Below are 19185 nucleotides of genomic sequence, written 5' to 3' on the forward strand. Positions count from 1 at the left end.
ATTACAGTTAAACTCTACAAGTAATCCCAATGTGATATGGTGAAGCCACATTAGCAAGTGATTAATTTGCACTGCACAGTCACATCCTGTCTGTTTGTTTGTTTGTTTCTTTGTGGGCACCTTTCTGATGCTTTGACCAACAGTAAACAAGTCACAAGTTTTGAGTTCAACTTGTTCGTTCTTACGTGAGCTCAGTTCTCATTTGGAGTTATCCCAAGTGCAGCGCGAGGCGATCGATTGCTTCCCATACATAAACATATGCGTATGTATGAAGATGAATTGATTGCTCAGTGAATTGCCTGCGAGTGTGGCTTCTCCACTGGAGTGCAATTAAATGACACCGACTGAGTAACACCTGCGCTTCCTCCTGCAGGCAGAGAATACGAAGGCTACCAGCCGTTGTGGTTTCACCAGCGGAGGGACTCAGTCACTGGAGAGACGAGCTTTGTGTACAAGGGAGGTTACTGGGAGGCGAAGGAGAGACGGGACTGGAACGTGTGTCCTGACATCTTCTAACCCAGGAACTCATCCGGGATCACTCCTAACCTCATCGGGCAGGGAACCGCTCTGCTTCCGGTCCTTAAGCAATGGGGCGTAGCTGGGTTATGAGCACCATGTGGACCTTTAGTGAGCACGAGAATGTGTCTGTTTGACACACTCTCGAATTACACTGTACCTCCAAATGTGCACTGTCATTCTGTTTTTACCATGGAGAGAAGGAAGGGGCTTTCCAGTGATTAATCCTCTGTGACACTTTACCGAAACAGCAGTGAGAAAATGTGTGGATGTGAACTCGAGGCCACACAGTAAAGGCACCTGCACACTCCTGAGATCAGGTGATTTCTAAATCCTACGTACAATGCACTTTTCCGTGTTCACCCCATTTAAGAGTTTTACCGATTAGACAGAAACCCTTCGAAGCAGCTCATGATAATACACTGACAGGGACAAAGTCATGAACAGGCACACAGAAACAGAACAGTGTTGAAGGTTAGGAGAAAAGTGTCCTCATCCTCTGTTTTATTCAGCACAATTGAGATTATGCTGGACCTACTTCATAAATCTTAAATTAGTTCTTCTTCTTCTTCTTCTTCATGGGAATGATTTCAAGTGCTCATTATTTGCACCCTTTTAGTTGCTTTAAAAAGAGGCCAAAGCCTGAAAATGGTGTCTGAACAAATTCCCGTCTTGTAGATTTTATTATCAATAATGTAGGTGCAAAGTGTTCAGAATTAATTGTCAGTAAATAAGACTTTAAAAAAAATAAAAACTAAAAACTAAAAAACTAAAAAAATTACTTAATAACTACAGACAAAATACATCAATTCATTTCTACAATTCAGTTTCTATAAATTATCTGTTATCATTTCTTTTCAAAATCGCTTTTTTTAAAATAAAAAACAGAAAAACTCAGAGCTAACCACTTTCAAAAAAAGGAAAATTTAAAATAAAAACTGCTGGTAAGAAATAAAACCTTGAAAATTCTAAAAATTAACAGGACAAAATGATATTAATAATAATGATCTATGTTTTTTTTTTAAATATATTGGAATGCATAATTCACCATTTTCTGATTTATACATTTTGTCTGTATTTATCGGTATGATTCTTGACTTGATAATGTCTTATTTACTTAATTTTCAACACTTTACAGCTTACTCAGTAGAGGCTGGTTTATCTGAACTGATGAAATATGCAGCCAGTTTAATTTGGTGTGAATGTCTCCCTCTTGATACATGAAGTGACAGTCTGTCCAGTAGTCAGTTAGACTGTAGTCCATGTAGAGATAAAATGACTGCTTAATCATTTCATATTTTGAATATAAATTGCCTCCATGCTTCGATGCATCTTGGTCATCTGAAGAAGCTTCAGACATCCATTTGTGATTCTGATCAGTATAAATCTGCAGTAGTCAGTCCTTCAGTTGTACAGTACAACACTGAACACCAGTGTCCCTCTAACAGGGATCTGCATCAAAGAACTGAACACGCACTTTTCACTGTGGTTGACCATAGGTGACTGTAGTACATATCTCTGTGTAGATGTTGAGGAAAATTTCACTCTGTACACGTACTTTACCTTGTCCTCTGGTGCTTTCCCATAGCAACACATACCGTATCCTCGGTGACCATTTTCAGTGACATCATTCTCAAATCACTGGGACATTCAGAAATTACCACCCTGTGCAGTACATCCAGGAACATGTTGATTTCCATAGTGAGCACTAGTTCCCCAGCCTCTGCAGCTCAGCAGAGCGACCATATGTGGGGCTGAGGCGGTTTCTCTGTGGAGTCCAGAGTGGCTGCAGCTGACAGGAGGGCTGGTTCCTGTAGCACACCAATGTGTCGGTCGGCTCCAGCCACAGAGGACTCTCGCAACCCCACAGCTGCCTCTCTGGGCTCATCCCAGCTCACATGTATAGTCCTTTCATTCAGCATTTGTGGGCATGCTGATCTGGGATCAGCTCATGAAGGTACCCTCAGTCTTTTGCCTTTAACTGACTGAACAAGGGAAAAGAGTCCCCTGACCTGTGCACTACTCACTCCAGTGACAAAACCAGATGGTTTTTTTTCTTTCTTTCTTTTTTTTTGTAATTATTGTTAGGAATGTGGAAATCAAGGCTGGAGGTATTGTATCTGCCATCTAGTCTACTTGTGTGAATATTTTGTGATAAATGAATGATATTGTAAATTGAAGAATAGTTATACTAATCTGAGTATGAACTTGTCTGTGCAGCATATTTCAGATCTGGAAAAAAGAAAACGAATGAGCTGAATGAGCCTGAAAGATTTGCTGTAATTTTAACTTTTAATCCAGATTGATTCTGCAAAGATGGATGTGAACCCTTAATTTGGCTGCAGATTTCTTGTTTTATATTTCCAACAACTGTCTTAACACACTGAAAATATTTTTTATAGAGTCCTTGATACTAGCACAGTAGTGACCGTGGTTTGGTGATGAGTTCATAGATCAACACATCTAACAGTTGCTTTGATGTGTAGGCCATAATGATGTACCCTCTATAAAATGCACTGAAACAGAAATGAATTCACATAGAGTAAATGAGATTTTCAGTATCATGATACGAGATGATAAAATGTAAAATGTTTCTCTGTGAGATTGTTCATCAGTGAATTGATAATGAAATTAATGGTGTTAGTTTATTTTCTGTACAAAAGATGCTTCTTCTACTCATTTATATATAAGGTATTAATGATTTGATTCGTGGTTGTCAAGAGCACAGTTTGATCAATCACTAAATCTCTTATCCAGAAGGAACTACTTAAATAACTTTTTTTTTTTGCCCCCAACATTAGATGAGAAGATCAAAACACATCTCATGTCTTGATAGTAAATATGAGGCCAGAGCCAGAAGCTACTTAGCTTAGCCTGAAGACTGGAATCAGAGGGAAACCCGTCTCTGTCCAAAGGTAACAAAAACTACCAGCCTACCAGCACGTCTGATGTTCATTAATTTACACATCACACCTATTTTGTTTAATTGTCAGGCTAAAAAAGCGAGATATATGTTAATTAGTGAGCTTTAGAGTTGCTGTTAGGTGGAACTTTCTACCTTCAGATCTAACAGGTTAGCTGTTTCCAGGCTTCAAGCTAAGCTAAGCTAAACGGCTGCTTTCTCAGCACTGTTGCCACAATGAAATGTTAGAACTGTACGTTTCTGCAGCCCTCGGTTATGTTAGCAACATTTTTACAATACGTGTTATATCACGTGCTGATTACATCTATATGAGCTGAATTTTTCTTAAGGAGCCGGAGGTCTTGGCGATGGTGTGACCGGCATGATGGCTGCCAAGAAAGAGACCACTGCTCAAGACCGCTGGACACTTTGTGGCCGTCTTTGTGGCAAATTGTCCAGCCGTATTTGTGACAAAAAACAAAACAAAAACAAACCAGGTATTTTAAGGCAAAACATAATCTTTTCCTAACCCTAACCAAGTGTTTTTAGTGCATCAACCTAAACAGACCTTAAGCACAGCTTTGTCACAACATAAAACTGCAAATGAAAATAGATAATATAGATAAAATTAGATAAAGATAAAATAGAGTTTCTACAAATCACACGTAAAGTTTAAACACATTCCTGGGTTTGCAGAAATGTATGGTGTCAGCATTTATTTTTGCAAATGTTGATCAGACAGACATGAGAGTTGTTTTCTATCTCATCAACTAACTTTTGGCAAAAGAAATGATCATATTTTCCAGAAATTAAAGAAACTTTGCCTTTTAGTTTTACTAATTACAGCTTTGGTTCTCCTCCTCCTGTCCATCCACTTCACATGGATACAAGCTATTGATAAAGGTTGTGTACAATTAAAATCATATCGAGTGTGTCACATGTAAGGATGGACACTGTTGCAGCGAGCTGTTTCATTTTATCTGTCTTGAAAGCTGTCATTGCACAGTTAATTCTGTATCAAATCCGCACAGTCTGCACATCTTAAAGAACACAGATCACTGCTGAATGGTGGTACAGACGTCGTACAAATGGAGAGTCCTCTCTCAGCGATCAGCTTGAGGTCACTAGAGATTTACTTTAATATATTGTTTTTGAGATTATTTTATATCTGAGAACGTGTGTTATATTTTGAATGATAGTGGAGAGCTCATCATACCATTTAATCGATGTATTTCCAAATAACGTGACCTCAGTACCTGATGGTGACTGGCCTGCTGAAGCTGCCCCAGTGAGGGCCCGTGCAGTATCCGACGGTTGTAGCAATAACGCGGTGAGGCGTAGATTTGTCAGCTCACGGCTGTTGTTGCTTCAAACAGAACAGTTGTTGGCCTCATGCTGAAAGGGAAAAACAAAATCAACCAAAGTGTACGTGGAGAGTTTACTGTAGACTAAAAACAAAAAAACCAACAAAAAATAAAACCTCTTCACCTGCCTTCCCTTTCTCAGAGGGCTCTAATGTAAACCGCCTCTCATTGTTTCTCTCATATCATCTCACCCAACTCTTAATTGATTTTTAGCTTTAATTTTTATGGTTTTATTTTCTGTTCTGATTTCTACCTTCTCACTGGTGCCATTATTCCTATGTTGGTGTTTTCACGCTGCTTGTGTGCATCATGGGCTTGATTTGTGTGCACATGCGGCACACATTTCCTTCTCATTGGATGCTACTCGGTTCTGAGGCAGAAGTGACGAAGGAAACGAAGACGGGGAGCTTCGTCTTGCCTCGTCTAAACTTAACCCCTGCTTCCTCTTGGACTGTGACTCACAGCTTTGTCGTGACATGGTGGTGAGGTTAACAATCTGACAATATGATGATGATGATGATGATGAAAGTTAAGAGACACATCACAACAGCGGCCTGGTACAGGAGGTTAAAGGTGATAAACCTGCCTTGACAGCTACTCTTACTCCCCAAATACACAAAGGTGTATTCAGGTGTAACTGTGGACTCAAATAAGGTTTTGCTTCTTTTTCTTTTTTTTTAAATGTGTATTTTCTCCCTTAATTTATACTCATATAATATTGTCTTTAAACAACAAAGACACAATAATGAAAAAAGAAGATAATAAAGCTGTTATTGTTGACACTGGATATCTGCCTGCTTGATTTTCTGTCTGGGAGATGGGGTGGGTTGGGGGCAGATTTCACTTCTGTGCCGGCTGATTAAACTAACTGATTGGGCCTTAACACTCTGAAGGTCCATCCATGAAGTTATCCTACTTGAACCATCAAGGACACTGGGGTCCTGTATTTTTCAGGCCACCTCAGGCCCTGTGAGGTGGGATAACATACAACTGAATCTTTATAAGCCAGCACAAAATAAACAAATAAAGAATGGCATCTTTGTTTACCAAAACACACATACTATTGTTACTATTTGTACATACTATGTGTGTGTGTGTGTGTGTGTGTGTGTGTGTGTGTGTGTGTGTGTGTGTATGATCGATATTTTTTGGTGGGACTCTTAGCCGACGTATTTTCGACATCTTGGCTTCCTTTTTGCGCTAACACTGCGACAGTGCGCGCGGCAGTGCCCAAAGTCCTTTGCGGGTCGCGAGCTGTTTGAGCGTTTCCAGGGCAACCAACCGACGCTCCTGTCAATCAAGACTCCGTGCAGCAGCCGAGCGCTACAAGTTCAGCATCGATTTAAAGTCTCTGCGTTTGTTCCCTGGAAGTAAGTGATGAAGTTGCGGATGTTATGGGCAGAATAATGGCGATGTATTGATTGAAAGAATTTGAAATGTGATATTTCTTGGTCCTCATATAACCTGACTAGACTAAATGTAATTGTTTGAGAACAGCCTCTCTAATTCACGTTAGCGGTGAGTTTTCGGTCGTGTTTGTGATGTTAAATAACTTGGCCGTCTGCGGGTGTTTTAAATGCTAAAGGCTTAATGATGTGGAAATTTTCTGAGTAGTCAGTGCAAGACAGCCTTTAATACAGCTTACATTAACATTTCAGTCAGGTCTAGCTAAACATTTCAGAGGAGAAAAATCCTGCTTTGCAGTATCAAAGGGCTCCTGTATTTAATGTTCATTGTGGGGAGTGGAAGAGACAGCAAGGAATTTACTGTCGTCTCAGTGAAAACAAGTCGGCTTGTCTTGCTAACAAGCTAAATTGTCCTGGTTTCCTGGACTACTGAGCAACATAAATCCCCCCCAGTCCTCATTACTGCCCAGTCATAGGGGGTGCTGTGTCCTATGGTCCTGCTCAATGTCTGCATATTTGTCTTCAGCAATAGGACATGGCTGACAGAGGCCACGGTGCTGCAGGGGGAGATGCAGAAGACACAGATGAGCTGCTCTGCACTGGTCTGAGGTTTTCTAATCTGCATCATGTATATGTGACTGTCTTGGGGGTTTGCGCCTCGCCCTCAGTGACCCTTTCTGTCTGCGTTCACAGATCTCAAGGACGACAGCAGCGTGTTTGGACTGGAGTCTTTGCCTCTCAGACTGGACCACTGTGACCTACTCCTCGATGCCATCGATGCTCAGCTTGGTCAACTGCAGGTCTGTGATTTTCATTCCCTGTCATGTGTGATTTTGGGACACACTTTCTACCTCCACTTCGCCACGTTTTGGGGGCAAATGTTGTACTCTTTGTGGGATATTCTGTGTAGTTAATTTGGTACTTCAAGTATATTCAGATGTTAATACTGTTGTGCTTTTGTGAGATTTTGAATGCAGGAACTTGACTTGTAACAGAGAATTTTTATACTGTAGTATTCTTACTGAATACTTTTTCCACCACTGCTGTCTGTCTGGCGATGTGTCTGGTTATACATGTAATCTGGAATCCATTTTTTAAGCAGTAAGTGTGATTTATGCATGCAGGTCCAGCCCCAGAAACATCAGGCAGTTTCCACAGAGCTTGACCGTGGTAATGCAGGTAATTTATGTAGTAATGCACATCTCATATCAAATTTTAGATTTTAGATTTTTTTTTTGATATAATTTAGGTTAATTTTTTTTTTTTAAAGCTCCTCTTAGGTGGAGTCAGTCTCTGAGTAAGGACACAGGCCTTGGAAGTACAAATCAAACAAGTGACACTGTCTCAATGTCTCTCAATGATTTGAGACACACTCCAACCACGGAGCAAACATCAGGTAATTTTTCCGTATCAGTATAACTACTGGGGAAAAAAAACACTTTCTTCCTGTCTTTTTATAGGCTGTTGTCAATAAAATAACTTTAAGTAAAAGAATTAGGTGCTCAGGCTCCAGCAACCTGCTTAATATTAAAGTAAGCCAGGTGTTTTAATGAGGTAATTTTTGTTTGTTTGAAAGTGTTGCCTCAGGACCAACCTTTTTCTTTATACAATCTGCTCGTCCCCCAGACAGAAGCACCGGCTGTGGGGAGGATCCTGTCACTCACGGGGAAACTACAGAGAAGTTAGACAGAAGGACGAGAGACAAACAGGAAACAGATTCTCAGAGGGAACAGATCAAATGGAGGCTCGAGAGGCTGCTTGGAGACACCGGCAGCAAAGAACAGATGACAGGACAAACGCAGCCTCCCTCAGACAGCATCTGCACTGAGGACTTTGTCACGCGCTTCAGAGACGAAATGGTCGAATTGGCATCCCCAGAGGTGGAGCACACGGACAATGAAGAAGGAGCAGAGAGGGGAGGGATGTCTGACTGTGACCTCTGCCAGAGGGAACCGAATGAGCCAAGTGTTCCTAATGTCGGTGGAAGAGAGACAGCAAAGATGGGGAAAAGCTGTCAAGGCACAGAGACGGCTCATTATTCCCAGTCAAACAAGCCATATCTTTCTGACAGGTTTGGAGTGAATATGTCACATAGGGAGAAAGCAGAAGCTGGAGAGAGATTCAGCACACGCAGGGTTGGTGATGATGGCAGCAGTGAGTACTCTCTTTAGGAACCCTCTGAAGACAAAGAGCTGTCAAGCATTTGCAGAATCTTCTTTATTGCTCTTAGTTAGAATTAGAGACATCAGAATTAAGAGAAAAGTCATACAGCTGTCTGTCCATCTCCACAACTACTTGACAGGTTGCTATTTAATTTGGTACGGCTGTGTCAAAAATGTCCTCTTAATCAGCCCTTTGGTCCATAACAGAGTATCTTGAAAATTAACAGCTACATTTCCACATATTTCGCTGTGGATATTTGTGGTGCCCAGAGGATAGTGCCCTTGAACTTCATTACCCTCCACAGGATGAAACCTTTCCATTTTGGATGAGAGCTTTTGAAGTACCCTAAGGCCAAAATGTCAACTTACACACATGTGTAACAATACAATTTACAGAGCACATTCACGCTCGTAATTTAAAGTTATACTCAAAGGACAAAACCTTCATCCCCAGGAGTAGTTCATTGCAGTATGTTGTGTATATTGTTTGTAACAGCACATTTGTTTTGTGGTTTGTAGTTTAGAGCCTCCACAGCACATGAGCCTGCATGCCTCTGGACTCCTTTGTTTTGTCTCTGTCTTCTTTCAGTCTCTCACACAGCAGAGGGTGTAACAGAACATGAACCCTCGTGGCAGGACAACAGCCGTTCACCTAAGGCCAGGTTCTTGGCAGGTACCACATACAGCACAGATTACGCTGCATCTGCAAGCACAGTCTAGCTAACCCTCCTGGGTACTTCTTCACCACAAACAGCAATTGGAGGCTGCTTGTTTGTTTTGTTTTTTTTAATAGGAGTACCTGTGTGGAGTTTTGACACTGTGTCCATAGAGAGTGACCTCGACTCAGTCTGCACAGAACAAGTCAGGCAGCATCTTCGCAGCCGGCCAGGTGAGACACTGCAGAAAATGTGGAGGGAAGGAATCTAATCATTCCTTGATTTTCATCATTCAGTCTCAGACTCTTTAAATGTAGAAAATAAAAAAAAAATGTGTGAAATAATGGTTAATTTATGTGACTTCCCCCTCCAGGGTTTCACTCTCTCATTCAGTCTGTCACAGATATGGATGATTACTCTACCAATCAGAGCGACTGTGACACAGCCACACAGGAGGAAAGTGAACCTCCATCTACCTCAGGTAAAGCACAAGATCTGACTACATTGCTTTACAAGTCCACAGCAATTAAACAACAACAAGAACTCTGCTTTCCTTTGTTTACAAAGGTCAGACATCCTCATTTGGAAAGGTACAAAACAGAAGTCCTTCTGCCCGTAAAGCACAGCGCAATAAGAGAGAAAATTACAGGTAAACCAAGTGGAAGAATATTTCAAAATATTCTGGTCTTCTCCTCGGTGTTGGGTATAATTTTAAAATGCTTATTTGGCACATGCTTCTGACTGGTGGTCGGGGCACGTTTGTGTAGACTTGTGTGTTCTTTAGGTGACAATGACAAGGACACAGATGAAGAAATAAATGAGTGGAGCAGGAGAAGCAGGCCTGAGAGGACATCAGAGAAGATGCAGTCTGACTGGGTCAGAATGAAAGAGCGTCTCTTTACACTCCAACAAGTGAGAATGAGTTTCCTGGTGCATTATAGCGTTTTATTTAGTATAATTTTTAAGTTAACTGTGCATGTGTATAAGATATCACATAACTGGTTTGTGTGTCTGGTGTAGAAATGTGACAAAGAGGAGGAAACACTACATTTGAAGAAGGCTCAGTTAAAAGAAGCTGAGTTCTCCCTCTCTGAACTCCAACACAGAAGAAAAGTAAAGTGTAGCATCTTATATACAATAGTTCATCAAAACACAGTGTAAAGAAGTCTCACTTGCACTCACTGTTCATGGTGTGTGTCCCAGCATGCCTTGCAGGAATTAGAGCGACTCACAGCACAGACAGCAAAGATGGAGAAGGAGAAGAGGACTCTGGAGTTTGTTCTGAGTGACAACAGGACAGGGAAGAACTCTATTAGGTATAAAGCCCTACTTATTGTATTATGTATAGTAACATCACATTGCATCAATATGATCTTGTGCCGTAAAAAAAAAAAAAAACAGTCCTGTAAAATAACACCAATATGAATGTGTTTTAGTTGCAAGCGACACAAGCTTCAGGCACAGAGAGAGTCCTGTATCTCTGAGGTGAGAGACAATCTGAGTCAGTGTAAACACACTCTATAGGATGGAGCCTTCATTTCTGTCACTCACATGCTTTACCGTCTCAGGCTTTTTCCTCAACGCTATACTTTTTTTGTTGCTCATCTGTTCCACAAACAGCCCACTGTTGTCATGTCAGTGCTGGAGAGGGAAGAGATGGACAGACAGCTGGATTTTGCCAAGACAGAACTGTTTGCTGAACAGCGACGTGCAAGAGAGAAGCTAGAGGCCATGCGAGAAGTACTGTATCTATCAATGTAACTATAATGACAATCAGTAACCATAACATTGTTTAAAGTGATTACAGCACTATGCAATATGTTCACATGATAAAAGAAGAATTCTAAATATAAAATAATAAAACATGTAAAATTATACTTTCACTATTTTTTGTTTGACAAGAGAAGAGATGGTATTTGTTTCTGTGTGATTTAAAGTATCTGTGGACATGTGATCGTGTATGATCTTGGAGCAGAAGCTGGAGGAGACTCGTGAGGAGCTCCAGAGGGTCACAGAGGCAGAGAGCTTACTGAGGAGCAGGTGCACCTGTCTGGAGGAGAAAGGGAAACAGAGAAAGGAGCCGATCAAGGTGGTACCAAAAGACACTATACTCTAAGCAAAAAATGTAATATGTATTTGTTGAGCAAATGACATACCGTGAGCATCCACCTTTCGTTCTGTTTCTGTTATATTCTAACCATCTTCTTTCTATCAGGCAATAGAGTTTCAAGCAGGCGAGCTGCAGGGTGAACTGGGAGAATGCAAAATCAGAGTGGGTACTCTGGAGAGGATGTTGGCCCACAGGGAGCTGCAGCTGCTAGATTTACAGGAACAACGTGAGGCCTTACAAGCAGAAAGAGATGGCCTGAGGGGGGAGCTACAACACCTGAAAAGCCAGCACTGCAGCGCACTGAGAGAAGCCCAGGAGCAAGCCCACAGGATGATGGTAAGTGCTGAGGCAAACTCAGGCTTTCTGAGGTTTACTAAATCTACAAGTCTGCATATTTTTTCTAACATAAAACTGAGTAACAAGTAACTGGGCTTCCTCTCTTTTTAATTCAGGAGGCAGCACTGAAGCAGCTAAAGAAAGATTTGACTTCGACTCATGAACAGCAAATTCAAAAGGTGACAAACGTGTCAGTAAAAGTAAAAATATTGCGTTTCAAACGAAATCATCACAGTTTAATTTATGATGCAGCAGCCGTTCTGTCTCTTGTGTCTTTAGGTTAATAAGCAGACTGAAGAAGAGAAAGCAAATGCTTTGAAAGAACAAGCTCTGTCTCTTACACAGCACATTGAGTCCTTGAAAAGTTCCATTCAGGTCAGTGCGTTTGCCTGAACATATGAAATGCACTGTTACAATGTAAGGTATTTGGTGAATACTGTGTGTAGAGTAAGTAAAAACAGCCCACAGGGTTACTTTTCAAGATCTTTTCCTTTTCTGGCAGCTAAAAGAAGACGAGGCAAAGAGGCTGAGGGAGCAGCAGACACGGGAGGCAAAGAATCGTGAAGAGGAGTTAAATGCAGAGGCCTTGGAAAAGGTACACTGATAATCCTCTGCGCTAAAATATGCAGTCAGTTTTCACATGATAGCCTGATGTGCATGCTATGCTCCCATTCAGGTGCACAAAGCAGTAGAAGAGGAGAGGAGGAAGTGGGAGGCAGAAAAAGTGGAAGCTGTGAAGTTGCACTGCAGGCTACTGGAAAAGCAGAACAGAGAAAGCCTGGAAAGCATGAGTAATGAGATGCAGCGAGAGAAGAGTAAAACACTGGCTCTTCAACAACAAGTGGTGGAGCTGAAAACAGTAAGTATTACCACCTTAAGTAAATCTGACTAAATTTTCATTCCCTCTTTGCATAATTTTCCTGTCATCTGTTAGAAAGTACAGGATTTGGAAACCCAAAGCTGCGCACAGCAGAGGGAACAGGAGTCTGTGCTGGCTGTTATTTGTGAATCTCTGAAAGAGGAGCATCAGGCTGAGCTGCACAAGTTGCAGAGACAGATGGCACAGGTGCAAGAAAAACACAGAGAGCAACACACCGCAGACGCATAAAGAGACATGGTGTTGTGGAAAGGCTGACCTGTTGTGCTCTGTGGTTACAGGAGAGTCAGGGGGCAATGCGGCAGCTCGAGCAGGCGCTTCAGCTGGCAGAGAAAGAGTCTGGCAGGCTCCTGGAGATGCTAGAGGAAAGGGAGAGGAGCCATAACCAAATCACTGCTGAGATGGACCAGCAGCTCCGGCAGTGGGCCCAGGAGCTCGGAGCAGAGTGCCAACATCTATACCATTTAATGAAGGACAGGGGAGCCAAACTAAGTTCTGTGCAACTACCTCCCAGGTATAATTTCCTGCTCTGGCTTACACACACATGTCTGGCTTAGAAAGGAGTAAATAGAGACAATATGGTGTGTTTGATGACTGGCTTCTAATCCCGATGCCTTTATGTTGCGCAGTCCTACGGTAGCTGAGGCTCTCACAAACCTGAGAACAGTAAGAGAGCACTTAAAGCACACAATTAGCCATCTACAACAGGAGCTTGATTCACAGAAACAGACCGCTGAGCATCTGAGAAGTGACAAGGTATGGTTCAGACTGTACATTCTGCACAGAGCCTGGTGTTTCCAAATACAGCACATTGAACGTACACGTGAATAACACAAACTGATCATTCTTGAGGAGCGAGAATTGAGCATTCAGAGGCAACAGCTGAGGATGGAGAGAAACCAAGCCTTGGATTCTCTGAAGGAGCGTCTCATTCAGGTATGAACTTATCCTCTTTGTGTACCACGTGTTGGTGCACATAGACCCCTAATACTCGTCATTCTTAGCATTGTGCTGCATCGTCATATTTGTACAGGAGCACATTGAGGAGTTAAGCAGTCTGGACTGGGCCCGTGCATGTGACGGAGGAGTTGAGGGAGGAGTGGCAGCATCTCTTCGCAAACAGCTGAAGGCCAAAGACCTGGAGCTCAGGCAGGTTCAGAGGAGCATGGGTCAGTGGAAGGAGCAGACTGCGGCTCGCCTGGCGTGCAAGTTTGAAGAAGAGTTGACTGCCGAACTGGAAAGGTAATGTGAGGATGCCGAGAAGTCAAAATGCAGCCACATTCGTTTCGTTTTAAGTTTTAATCATACTGTTGCCCTCTTGTCAAAAATGCCCCACAAGCCAAACTTTGTGATCCATTGAGTACAAATCAAAATTATCCTGCCTTTTTGTGTTTATGTTTTTCCTCTAATGTTTACTATCCCACAGGTGCAAGACGAAGTTGTTATGGGACAGGTAACCGGTTTCTGTGTCTGTGAAAACTAGATGACGAACTAACTAGCTGTCTGTCCTTACAAGAGCATGATCTCACTGCAAATCACTGCAGCATGGGTTTTATAGCATACCTGTAACATTAACTACACCTGTAGAACCATAACTCCTCCATACATTTTTTTGTTCATTATTCACACTTGTTTGTTTTCCAGAAAAACTCAGAAGACTCAAGAGGAGAGACGGAGAAAGTCTGAGAGGCCTGAAGGAGAGATGACTCTTTGTGCAAAGGTTAATGTTTTACTGTTCATGTGTGGGGCAGTTGAACATCGAGCTCTTACATGTGTGCAACCTGCAAAAGATATTTATGCTAATTTTTGTTTGTTTACTGATAAAAACCTCTATTTGTCGGTGCATTTCCCCCACCAGGAGTCTCAGGATTCAGTTTGCTCTTCCTCCCCCCATGTTGCTGCCTCCCAAAGCCCCTCGGACGTGGCTTCATTCAAGCTTCTCCGTTACCTCCAGAGAAGAGTCAAGCAGCTCCGTGTAGAGAACCAAGCCCACACCTGGACCCAGTCGCTTTTAAATGCAAGGCCTTTAGATTTGTCAGAATCCTGTCTAACCCCTGTGAGTACATTGTTTTATTGTCAGGTTTCAGTTGACTTGCTAATCTGTTGCTGATTCAGTGTAACCACTGACAGTGGTGATAAACAAGTATGGTACACTTCAACATTAGTGCTTTACCTCAGCCTGGTGACCTCTCCGTTACGGGTTTTATTTATCTTGAACACAACAGGAATCTGCCCAAAGCTGCTCATCGTAAAATACACTTTTTGTGGAAAAAATGGCAAACGGCACATTACGAGGCACAACTGAAACGACACAGCTCACTAACAATTTGAATGAACTCAGTGCACTCAGATTACCAAACATGATGTAATGCACGGATAAGGATGCATAAAGCATCATTTTGTTTCTATCGCATTTATAAATGACAACGATCCACTGTCCTCTAAAGGCATCACAGGAAGTGGGAAGTGGGAAGTGTCATCACAAACTGCCTGCTTCATATTCAAGCTAAAAATAAAAGTGCTTCTAAAACTGTTAAAGTACTTCTGTAAATGTGAAAGTATCATTCAACATTTGACTATTATTGGCGTGCTTGTCTGCATAATATAATAATAACACCTAAAACCGATGTCTCTTTTACAGATCACTCAAGGCCAAGACATTGCTGGGATTCAGAGTTTATCATAAATCAAGACAGTGTCAAGTTAAGACATGAAACCTTATGCTGTAATGTTCTCCAAAGCTGAGTAGTTCAAGCTGTTTTTGTGGCCACAGAAATGAATCATTTACTGTTATATGTACATGATAGCAGATTAACAAGCAGGTCACGGTGACAAATGACACAACCGACGATTTGTTCATTAAGTTCAAACTCCTCCGTGTGAAGGCAGTCAAATTTTATAGCTTAAGGTTACAGTGAACTGTGGATAAGTGATGAACTGACATTCAGTGGAGATCATGTGACTTATAAAGCTGACAGTTCTATGGGAGTCCTTAGTATAGTCAGAACTATCACATGATGTTAAACTGAACATTGGGCAAGTTAAGATGATGTCAGCTTTCAATATTTTGTGAGATGTTCGAGCGCAATGTAAAGAATCTAGTGAGACAGATGCTGGGTGTAGTTTCCCTGTAATCACATCCACCATCACACATGCAGTATGTTATTTTGATTTAATCAGCCATTCTTCTGCGTATTTAAAAACTATGTCCTTATAGTATAAATAATAAAAACATCCTCAATACAAAAAACAGTGACATGGCTCTTATTGACAGTGAAATGGCATTTAATGCGGCATTCATTTAATTTGATGTGATGTCTATTGCACTGCATAACCTCGGTCAAAATCAGACTTATCTCATTGTTTTCAGCATGTGTGTATGTATACTATCAGGTCAGACTAAGGAGGAGTCACTTGTGGTGTTTCACACAGGCTGATCCTGGGACCCTTACTCTTCCTAATACACTGCATGTAATCATTAAAGCATGACATCGTGCACCCACAAGAGGACTGGTTTCACTAAAATCAAGCAAAACTATGCCATGCAGAGTCTCTGCGGGGACCAGAGTTTATTTAGAAACAAATAGAAAGTAATAACACTGAATGGCCAATTGCAGTTCTGGTAATGTACATATGAAAATACAATCATATAACAAAAAGGTACATTTCCATTACCTCTTTACAAAATTCCTCAAAGCTCGAAAATGGTGTACTTGCTATGCAACGAGAGGAAGATTATCTTTCTACCATAAGTACAACTGCAAGGAGGAAGCCATGCTGTGAGCAAATGTGAACCAACTTAAGTGTCCCGTTAACGATGCCCTGAAGCTCAACAACAAATTATACAAAATTCAGGTGCTGCACGCTGATATATTACAAAGTCATATTTACTGTACATCAGAGTGTCACTGACCAGGTTTGGCAAAATTATGTACAAATCATCTTGTTTCTAAGGGCAAAATCAATTCTGTAAGTTGCACAAAATTGTTTATTGAATGAATGTTACATCTTACATATAGTTGAAAGTCCAAAAGCTTAAACTGAGTGACTGTAAAGTAAAAGATGTGTTCGACAAATTGACCAAAAAACAGCACAATATTCATTTAACGTCAATACGTCTTGCTAAACTGACCAACTTCAAGTGTGTCTTCAAAGGTCCTTTAGAGTCTTCTGTATGACTACGGTACATGTCCAGTCTTTTACTTTGGCATGACGTTTCAAGCCATCAAGCACTGTTACATTTCCATGTCCTCCTCTCCAGAGTTGGGGGCCACAGGAAAGCTGTACAGAGAAGAGTGTGTGTCTGCAGGGGGACTGGAGGGGCTGAGCGGACTGTGAGGGGCGGGAGACGGACATGGAGTCAGGGCCTGCCGAGGTGCCGTCTGTTGTTTACACTGTTTCTGTAATGAGCTCTTTCGCTTCCGACAGAAGGGATCATCCGGTGGTCGCCACAACACCAACTCCATGCAGGAATGGCTCCTGAAAGTATGAGGAAGCGGGTGAGACAACCAAAAACAAGAGGGGAAAAAAGAGTTCTTTTACATATTACTTCATTTACCATTACACATTACAGTGACAAAATAAGAACAACATACACAGACTGGGCTACTGTGTGGGGTAGGATGTCAGTGATGCCACGCTGTAGACCCTCCTTCAGACTATCAGAGATCACCAGCACTGGTCGTCTTGGGGCTGGCTCTACATCCAGATCTTCATCCTCATCATCATCCTCCAACGTTATTCTGTGATACATAAATATCACAGTATTTTTTCAAGGATTATATGTTGTTTTGAGAGCCCCCTCCCAAACCTATCTCCACCACTGAGTGGCATAACAAACCCATTGTGGGCTACTTTAATTGTTCTCTTTCATTGAAACATTAGAGCAAAGACTCACAATATTGTAATATATTCATTTTAACAAAACAGAAACATTTATTGAATATTTACCCATTTATATAGCTCAACAACAGGGAAGCAATGCATCTGGTTTTATTTTAAATGGGAATTTGTCAGCCTAATCAAAGCCAGTTCAGTAGGTGGATGTTTGGATCTGTAATAGACTGGTGACCTTTCCCGGTCACAACAGCACTTAACAATGCAAACAGTGTCTTGTATGATTCTCATTCTACAAAAAAAGCATCACCGACTTTTTGCATTTGCCAATCGCAAAGGTGACTGCAGTGTCTTCTGGGCATAATGAGGCCACCACATGTTTTTGCAACTCTTTTTGCACACTGTGTATATTGTGTACCTGTCTTCGATCTCCTGAAGTTTCCTCTGAGCTGCCTCTATCTCCATGCAGGAGCTCTCGGTCTCCGATCGTGACAGAGCAGAGGGGGGCTGCGGCAGAGTCAAGTCCTGAGACCCTGTGCAGGGCTGCGGAGGTGCAGGGCGGTCCTGTGCAGGCACAGGAGGGCAGCTGTTTGCTGCCGGTAAGTCAAGACAAGTGCTGGTGCACGAGTTCTCTGCAAAGTCCACCTCTGCCTCCAACATTAACCTCCTCCTTTTGGCACTGCATCCCCTGAGAAAAATTAAGACAGTTATTAGAGTACTGCTGTTTGACCATGTCATGCTGAGATTGCTTTTTCTGTGCATGTCTCACTTACTCATCATCAACTCTCCTCCTGTTCTTCCTGAGGCATCTTGTCTCCCAGCTGCTGTGGCAAAGACAAGCAGTCGTGTTAAAAACGCAGACACTTCAAGCGTTGCCAGCGTATTTCTGACAAATGTATGGAGGGAAATTACAACACCAAATCATCAATTACATACTTGTTAGAGAGAGTGGCTCTCTGCAAGTGACCAGACGTACTTGGAGGTCCGAGGTCAAACTCAGGAAGGCTCGTTGGGCCTGAAAATGAATACATGGCTGGCGGAAACCCTACTTCACTGCTTGGCGGAGCAGAGTGATGCATGGTGGCCCCGTCGATGAAATGATTGGAAGAGACACCGGTAGAAAACTACGAACAGATCTGATCTGGAAGGTCAGTTGTGATACCAGTCAGATGAGTTGATGTGGGTATTTTTTGTAACCTACATGACGCAAAAGTTATTAATATGTCTACCGTTACATGAGGACAGCTAACAGCTATAATAGCTAAAACGCCGTTGCATGACGCCGTTAGTATCGCGTTACAGATAAAAATGGCAATTAATTTAGCACGACACAGGGAGACACCTTCATCCCTGCGCTTATTAACAGCTGTTAATAAGTTAACCAGAAACATATATCATGACAGACCGACCTGTGCAGCCGCCCTGCCCCTTGGTGTTTTTGTTGTTGTTGTTTTCTAGCTAGTCTCCGGTTCGCGTTGTGCTCTTTTGTAATGCCCCCATTGGCGCACAGCAAACAGGCACTGCAGGTTCAGGTCTTACTAAACTAATGTGGCGATGCCAACAGCAAGCACCTCAAATTAATGACCCCTGCGATGTGAACTGTCCGAAAGGTGTGCTGTGTTTAACTGACGTTAGCAAGTTAACCTAGCTATTCTCGAAACGTGAGCTGCGTCCGAAGAGTCGTCAAGGTTCCAGAAAGTACGTACGTTAGGTTGGGAGGATTGTGGGATTTGTAGTTATGCAGCCAAACGAGTCGCTGTAACGTCTTGTTTATGTTAAAACTCTCGGTGAGATACAGATACACAAAGTTAAGTAAGTGTAGATTTTGTTGATGTGTGAAACCAGTCGTAGCCGCTTAGATAAAATAACTGACCAGAAGACAATGGTGAAATATAGTGAAAATTAAGATAGATGCCTGCCCCTTGTTTTGTATGTTCGTACTACCAAAGGGTATATATATGATTAACATGGTAATCGTCCTGCTTATGGACCGACTAAGTCTGGTGGTTAAACGGATCCG

At 42.0% G+C, this 19185-nt stretch overlaps 3 protein-coding genes across 7 annotated transcripts in view; 2 read left to right on the forward strand and 1 right to left on the reverse strand.

Moving 5' to 3' along the window:
- The window catches only part of osbp2b (oxysterol binding protein 2b), a 48634-nt gene extending 43067 nt beyond the window's left edge, over positions 1 to 5567 (forward strand). For both annotated transcript variants that reach the window (XM_046387424.1, XM_046387425.1), the window contains one exon: positions 374 to 5567. In XM_046387424.1, the coding sequence (XP_046243380.1) occupies positions 374 to 516 (143 nt within the window). In that variant the 3' untranslated portion in view covers positions 517 to 5567. The remainder of the gene's footprint in view (positions 1 to 373) is intronic.
- A 450-nt stretch (positions 5568 to 6017) lies between these two features.
- On the forward strand, positions 6018 to 15290 carry si:ch211-102c2.8 (trichohyalin). Its single transcript, XM_046386125.1, has 29 exons — positions 6018 to 6152; positions 6715 to 6790; positions 6882 to 6988; positions 7313 to 7367; positions 7459 to 7584; positions 7815 to 8342; positions 8940 to 9023; positions 9144 to 9239; positions 9380 to 9487; positions 9574 to 9655; positions 9774 to 9918; positions 10027 to 10119; positions 10210 to 10322; positions 10443 to 10491; positions 10627 to 10746; positions 10982 to 11095; positions 11222 to 11452; positions 11569 to 11631; positions 11732 to 11827; positions 11955 to 12047; positions 12129 to 12311; positions 12387 to 12518; positions 12611 to 12843; positions 12959 to 13085; positions 13182 to 13265; positions 13363 to 13571; positions 13974 to 14049; positions 14188 to 14385; positions 14971 to 15290. Exons 2-29 carry the CDS (start codon positions 6724 to 6726, stop codon positions 15013 to 15015), a joined length of 3657 nt encoding a protein of 1218 aa, XP_046242081.1. The 5' UTR covers positions 6018 to 6152; positions 6715 to 6723; the 3' UTR covers positions 15016 to 15290.
- A 588-nt stretch (positions 15291 to 15878) lies between these two features.
- Positions 15879 to 19008, reverse strand: ccdc117 (coiled-coil domain containing 117). Of its 4 annotated transcripts, none has more exons than XM_046387436.1 (6): positions 18575 to 19008; positions 18102 to 18306; positions 17939 to 17986; positions 17584 to 17853; positions 16925 to 17071; positions 15879 to 16808 (listed from the first exon to the last, which is right to left on the reverse strand). In XM_046387436.1, the coding sequence occupies exons 2-6, from the start codon at positions 18242 to 18244 to the stop codon at positions 16565 to 16567; spliced, it is 852 nt and encodes a 283-aa protein (XP_046243392.1). In that variant the 5' UTR covers positions 18245 to 18306; positions 18575 to 19008; the 3' UTR covers positions 15879 to 16564. The 4 variants fall into 4 exon arrangements, with proteins under 4 accessions (XP_046243392.1, XP_046243391.1, XP_046243389.1 ...); XM_046387435.1 differs by having other exon boundaries at positions 17939 to 17989; positions 18102 to 18362; positions 18575 to 19007; XM_046387433.1 differs by having other exon boundaries at positions 17939 to 17989; positions 18575 to 19005.
- Between the last annotated feature and the right edge of the window lie 177 nt (positions 19009 to 19185).

Source organism: Scatophagus argus, chromosome 4 (genome assembly GCF_020382885.2).
Source record: "Scatophagus argus isolate fScaArg1 chromosome 4, fScaArg1.pri, whole genome shotgun sequence".
In the NCBI taxonomy this organism is placed as follows: Eukaryota; Metazoa; Chordata; class Actinopteri; family Scatophagidae; genus Scatophagus; species Scatophagus argus.